The sequence below is a fragment of the Notothenia coriiceps genome, unplaced genomic scaffold (assembly GCF_000735185.1).
Source record: "Notothenia coriiceps isolate Sejong01 unplaced genomic scaffold, NC01 NC01_scaffold00015590, whole genome shotgun sequence".
Lineage (NCBI taxonomy): Eukaryota > Metazoa > Chordata > Actinopteri > Perciformes > Nototheniidae > Notothenia > Notothenia coriiceps.
In genome coordinates, this window is record NW_011348291.1 from 82,854 (window position 1) to 89,539 (window position 6,686).

The following is a 6,686-nucleotide window of genomic DNA, read 5'->3' on the forward strand; positions in this document are numbered from 1 at the left end:
ATCTCTAAGTCAGAGGGCACATTTTGTGTGAAAATAAATAAATATAAATATTCACACATTTGGAAAAAGGAACCCAAAAATAATACTCACTAATTTAACAGCACAAATCACTGCTTTCTAACTAACCATTAATTAACAGATTATCAAATTAGTCAAACTAGACTAATTGTATTTTTTATAATTCTTATCTCAAATGAACTATTTAATCTTGGAATCTTGGATCACCTGAAAAATGCCTCGATACAACGAAAACAAAATTACACAATGACTAGGCTACATTTTTTTACTTTAATACTCACATACTTTAGGTGGAGTAATTGCTACTGCATAAAGATCCATGTAATGTAAAATACATTGTCGCAAAACTGGAAACAGGACAGATTTTTTTTAATACTGTAAATATTGTGATTATTATACTTTTATTATACGGTATTATAATGTTTCAATTAGGGAGCTGAATTGAACCCCGTTGCTATTAACCAAACAAAGCATGTCTTTATAGAAAAAATATAAATAAAAGTCACACAGAACTGTATGTGTGTATTATAACGTTGCCTTCATATGTGTAATGCAATTCTTCCTCAGCTGTAAAATGCATAAAAGAAGCTGTCCCACGGCTCAATACAGGGCTGATTTCTTGAGTTGTTTTTAATTACTGTAAACATTTCAGTAAAATGAATTAGCCTCATTTCAATTAAGGGTCTGTATTCCACAACTGACTAGAAAACAAAAACACGTCACAAGTAAAAAATGACACGGAACTGTTTTGATCATCCTCTGGTTCCGCATAACGAGAGGGCGGAATTATTTAGCGGTGACACCCAAAGCTCTTGCGTTTCCGGCCAGCTCAGCGTCAGTCCTGTGGTGTTGTCAGCTCCCTGTCAGTCGCTCTCTGCTTCACCTGTGATATATATCTGTTCCCCCGGAGAACCACCGTCACCGGAGAGATGGTGCTGCTGACGATGATCGCTCGGCTGGCGGACGGGCTGCCGTTAGCCGCCTCCATGCAGGAGGACGAGCAGGTTAACATTTCTGTGTTTTTTTTATTAGCTAGCTGTTTCTGTTATCACTGCAGGATCCTGCTGTGACGCCTCTGAGTTCTAGCTATGGTAGTGACACGTTAGCTAACATCCACCAGCTACTGCAGGCCTGTTTATGTCCACATAGCCTGCCTTTTATGTACATAAAGCAACGGATTCATTAAGCACAGAACAGGCTCACTGTGTTTCAACCCTGACCTTATTTCATCATAATGAAGTATCGCATAACTTTGCCTGTATGCTGTGTGAGGCAGGGCTGGGCTATGTGGAGATAATCTAATATAATGTGGTTTTGTAGCAAATGGCTCAATATTGATATTGCCACGACATTAGGCTTTTGATGAGATGTTTGTATATAACAGTTATTGAATTATTACATAGATAGTAAGATAGATAGATAGATAGATAGACTCTTGATCCCAAATTGTGAAATGCTTGTGTTGCAGCAGATTATAAGGCATTGCACAAGAGAAATGAATATACAAAGTAAATATAGGCCTATGAAAAACGATGTATATTATCTAGTATACACAGTATGAAATATAACATTTGAATTGAATTAAAATAAGGAAACAAAAACAGAATAATGAAAAAAGCCAAACCATAGACTAGACACTATAACAAAAAATGGAAACAAAATAGATGAATGAAAGTATTACTGAAAAGAAAGACAATTTCTCTCAATATTACAAAACAAAACATCTTTAAATAACCACAATGATGACAGAATAAATATATATATATATATTTATATATATTTATTTATTTTTGGGGTCATCTACTCCAATCAGAAAGAGACAAAAGCATAAAACAATTGTTTTTACTGACTTCCTTAGATACAACTGGGATTATAAACGGGATCTGATCAGAGCATTTAAATAAATACAATGTATTAAAAAAACAAGCTGGTTTGGACAATAGGGATGGTTAGAGTTATTGCATTTCTAAATACATTTACACAAGTGAAACAAAAAGGTCTGAAAAAAATGCGTATTACACAATGTGTCCAGCAGAGGGCACTGACTCATTTATTTCAAAATATAAAATGATCTACTCCGAAGATACTGTGCTTGATTATTATAAAGTGTTTTTAAAATGATAACAGGCTTATTTGTTTTGTATGTTGTTTAAAGACCCCTAAATATTAAACTCCCCAAGGGACTGAATGGTGCAACGTGCCTGCTTGGATTGCATGCTATACCCTGTACACTGTCTAATAAGGGTACAAAAAAAACCTTAAAAAGATTGATATTATCCTCTAAACTCTATTACACAAACATAAACTTAACATATGAAAGATGTTAACATTGTACCATGTTAAGTTGTTGTGTTATGTTTGAGCATGAGCTGCCAGGAGTCTAACATCTCTCCCTCACTCTCTCGTTTGCTTTCATAAAGGGAAGTGAAAAGGTTTGTTGTGTCTCTGCTCTGCAACCTCATACGTGTTTCTGTGATGCTACAGTGTTTCTGTAGGAACATCTCTTATTTGCTAGAGTAAACAACACTAATGGAATCAATCTCATCAATCACCAAAATGCTTCACATAAACGATTAACCACAAACAGCTGGAGTGGCTTTTTGTCCAAAAATAAAGCATTGCCTTCAGTCTCAGTTGTAGCATCACACTGCTGAGTCTGTCTGTGGTGTTTTGTGCCGACAGTTTATATCCTGCACACTAAACAGGGCAAGAAATTGTCAAAATATATTTGTAATCTCTCTTTTTAAACATTTAAGCAAGTTAACACGCCCATATCTCTGTCATTTATGTCTCTGGTGCTAAAAAGAAATGCTACATGCAAATGTGGGAAACAACAGTCAATTTCTTGCCCTGATGAAACTGCATATTTTCTGTGTGAGATGTCTGGTATCTGATGTGTTTTCTGTTCTGTATGTTCAGTTGGGTCGGGACCTTCAGCAGTATCAGAGTCAAGCTAAGCAGCTCTTCAGGAAACTCAATGAACAGAGTCCATCACGCTGCACTTTAGAGGCCGGCTCCATGGCATTTCAGTGAGTATGAAGAGCACGAGAAACATACATTTTCTTTCTTTTTTAACACTTTCTTTTTGAAAGTTTACATTATAAAGAAAAATCATACAGAATGTCATTGGGCCGTCAAATACATACTGTAGATGCAACAGTGCACATTTAAACCAGACTGCCAAAAAGCAGATCAAATATACCCCCCACCCCCAGCATGAAAGAAAACAACAACACATTTAAAAAAATAAAAATAAAAAAACTGAGTAAATTAGATGAGTATACACGTTCTCATAATAGACACAACAAAATAAAAACATTTCAAAGCAAACGACGAACAAAAAGACAAAATATATACAACACTTACAATATTGCTTTAGAAATTGTAGCAACACTCAAATCTATGCACAATCATCTTTAAAGAGTTCAATCCAGCTTGCACTTCGAAACACACATTTTCTCACTTTAAATTCACAGTGTCATAGCTACAATTATCATTACAGTGACATTTCCTCTCCAATGGTTTCTTGACAGTTTTCCCCACATTTTTGTTCTCCTGCAGCTATGTTATAGAGAAAGGCGTGGTGTACCTGGTGCTGTGTGAAGCCAGCTTTGCTAAGAAGCTGGCCTTTGCTTACCTTGAAGACCTGCAGGCAGAGTTTCATGAGCAGCATGGGAAGAAGGTCCCTACAGTTTCACGGCCATACTCCTTCATTGAATTTGGTAAGAAGGCAAGAGAGTCAGAAACAACTGAATGACTTACTCTGTGCAGAAAGTTGTTTCAAAAACATTAGAGACTATTATGTTGTATGATATGTTACAATGCCACATTACCTTTTTCTTTTCTGATCAGTGCTTTGTTTTCCCAAATGTAAAATCTATATACTGATAATTGGCTCTTGGGGTCGTTTTTAAAAAAAAGGTAACAAAAAAAAGACTGACTAAACTAAACACGTTTTTTTTTTTTTAAATCTAATTGATAAAGAAATAAGATTTAATGTAGATCTGTGACATGTAGCATGAGGTTAATTTCAATGATTGTATGGAGTTTGTAGATCAGTAACTCACACAATAAGATAAGCTTTCAGTCTTAACATCCATGCAAATTATAAGCCAGTTCCTTGAAGGGGAGAAATCATGAATCTCTGCCAATGCTGGCGCTCACTCGCCCAGCACTGCATCACTTTTTCTTTGGCAGTTTTTTGGCAGATCACAACAAAGCCTCCAAGCAGATGTTGCTCTCCGTTTCATAAAATGTACATTTTATACCTTTCAACCCACTTTCCCTGCATCGCCGGTCCCTTCCGCTATCCCACACTTCCTGTTATAACAATGTCCCTTGAACTGCATAGGAAATCAATTTGGAGCCAACTCAAATGCCCCTTCTCTAGTTTATTATGCCTCTTATTAAACCTATCAGAGAGGGGAAGTGGTCAAACACTCGGATATAAAAGTATATCAAGACTGTGGTAGAAAGAGCTGATAGGCGTGTTTTCCTCAAACTGCCTATCTGCTTGTTTCATTTGATGCCGCTTCCTCCCCAGACACCTACATCCAAAAAACCAAGAAGTCGTACATCGACAGCCGAGCGAGGAGGAACCTGGGCAGCATCAACACAGAGCTGCAGGACGTCCAGAGGATCATGGTGGCTAACATAGAGGAGGTGCTGCAGAGAGGAGAGGCTCTGTCGGGTAAGACCACGTTGACCCGGGTGAAATCATCGGTACAGGGGAACATTCCTGCTGACCGCAATAACTCTGTATAACAACTCACCTCCGACTGGAAGAGAACTCACTGCTCCATCTCTTTTGTTATCTAGATGTATAACTTATAAATGGACTTTTCTTCAAAGTCTATATTTATATTTAATGTAATATGCCATTCCTTGCACACCTACTTTGAAATTGTGTTGGATGTAATTTGGCCCTTCTTAGTGTTTATTTGTCAGATAGTCTACAGATGTATATCTTTAAAGGACAATTTGTATATATTTTACTTTTTAGTTCCGTTTTATTTTCTATTTTGAGATGTTTCTATTTTCTATTTGTTTTTTTCTACAGTTTTTATTTTTCAAATGATGTGTAATGCCTTGTTTTAGCATGCTGCTGTGACGCAAAATGTCCCAATTTGGGGTCGTTAAAGTAGGTCTTATCAATGCAGAGGGGAGGGATGCTTTTCATATTCACACTGTGATGCTCTTTTAGATGTTGTCCTTATCTGTCTCATTCCCCTCTTTTTTTCTCCTCTTGTCTCGTTTCCTCCTCTTCCCCCCCCCCTGCAGCGCTGGACTCCAAAGCCAGCAACTTGTCCAGCCTGTCCAAGAAGTACAGGAGCGACGCCAAGTATCTGAACACCCGCTCCACCTATGCCAAGCTGGCAGCCGGCGGCGTCTTTTTCATCATGCTCATTGTCTACGTACGCTTCTGGTGGCTCTGAGAGAGAAGAAGGGGAGAAGAAGGAATCGAAGAAGGAAATGAGCTGCAGAGAATCGGCAGACACTAAGAAAAGCTTTCACCTTTGACTAAAAACCGGATCTTAATAAGACTTTGCAGACATGCCACCGCCCGTTTTGTTCTCACCTGTCCATGGATGTGTGGACTGAATATAAATGATGTCATATCACATAGTTTTATTATTAACAATTATTCAGTAATGCGCTTGTAATTGCCCTGAAGAACGGTTAAAACAAAATGAGTGATCGTGAGTGTTTTGGTGTGAGTGCTCTGTTTCTGAAGGTGATGAAGAGTAAACACATTTCTTGTTTTGTGAGTTTACAAAGCTGTACTGTAACATGATTGATTCGCTCTTGTATAATGTCTGTAATAATACAGAGAAGAGCAAAGAAAACATAAGCCTATTTATCCTGAGCACGTCATATGGCTATCTGCATTCATTTACATTATAATCAAACGAGTTGTTCCACAGTTACAATCGCAAAAATGGCATTTATCATTTTAAGTTGAATTGACTCAGCTATCAACTAGGGAAAGTACTTTAAAAGTAAACTGTTGCATGGAAGTGGTGGTATAAGTGACTGCACAAACATTTTAAGGTTGTCAGAGAAGGAGGAAAGTCATGGAGTTTTTCTTTTTGCTGAAAGAAGGGTAGAGGTTAACTTAATATCAATCCAAATTCATATTTCAGCCTTGGTGATTGTCACAAAGCATATATTTAGTGTGCATAGTTGGTCATAAATGTGCTCAAAAAAATGTATCATGCAAATTACAACAATCCTGTCGAGGTTTAATTTTATATTTTTCGCTAGTGAATAGGACTTCTGTCAATTATAGGAAAAACAGCATAAGGATATTTATGTTTATGGGTAATACTGATTAAGTTATCTCTGCTGGCATTAGTTCCCCTCTTCTCCACATCAGCCTTCACAATGATTAGTTCCAGTTATCCTATGTTCTATTTTTGAGTTTAGCCTTTTAGGTATGCCTTTTTTCTGGAGAAGAGGAAGAAAAAATGGAGGGCCCACAGCCCCCCTACTCGCCAATAATGTCCTAAAGTTCCTCACCTCAACATTCATACACACTTTATCCTCCTTTGCACCACGACTGTGGACCAGCAGTGTTCTATAAGCAGGCATATTAAAAAAGAAGTGTGTGCTGCTTGGGTCCTTTTTATTTTGTATAAAGTTTCCACATGTAAACCAGAGAGTCTCTT

General features: G+C 37.4%; 1 protein-coding gene across 2 annotated transcripts; it reads left to right on the top strand.

Annotated features, from left to right (window-relative positions):
• The first annotated feature begins 822 nt into the window (after positions 1–822).
• Positions 823–6,231, top strand: sec22bb (SEC22 homolog B, vesicle trafficking protein b). 2 transcript variants are annotated; one of them, XM_010775208.1, is made up of 6 exons: positions 823–1,022; positions 2,439–2,450; positions 2,938–3,047; positions 3,580–3,740; positions 4,562–4,708; positions 5,299–6,231. In XM_010775208.1, exons 1-6 carry the CDS (start codon positions 948–950, stop codon positions 5,451–5,453), a joined length of 660 nt encoding a protein of 219 aa, XP_010773510.1. In that variant the 5' UTR covers positions 823–947; the 3' UTR covers positions 5,454–6,231. The 2 variants fall into 2 exon arrangements, with proteins under 2 accessions (XP_010773510.1, XP_010773511.1); XM_010775209.1 differs by lacking the exon at positions 2,439–2,450 and having other exon boundaries at positions 824–1,022.
• The last annotated feature ends 455 nt before the right edge of the window (positions 6,232–6,686 follow it).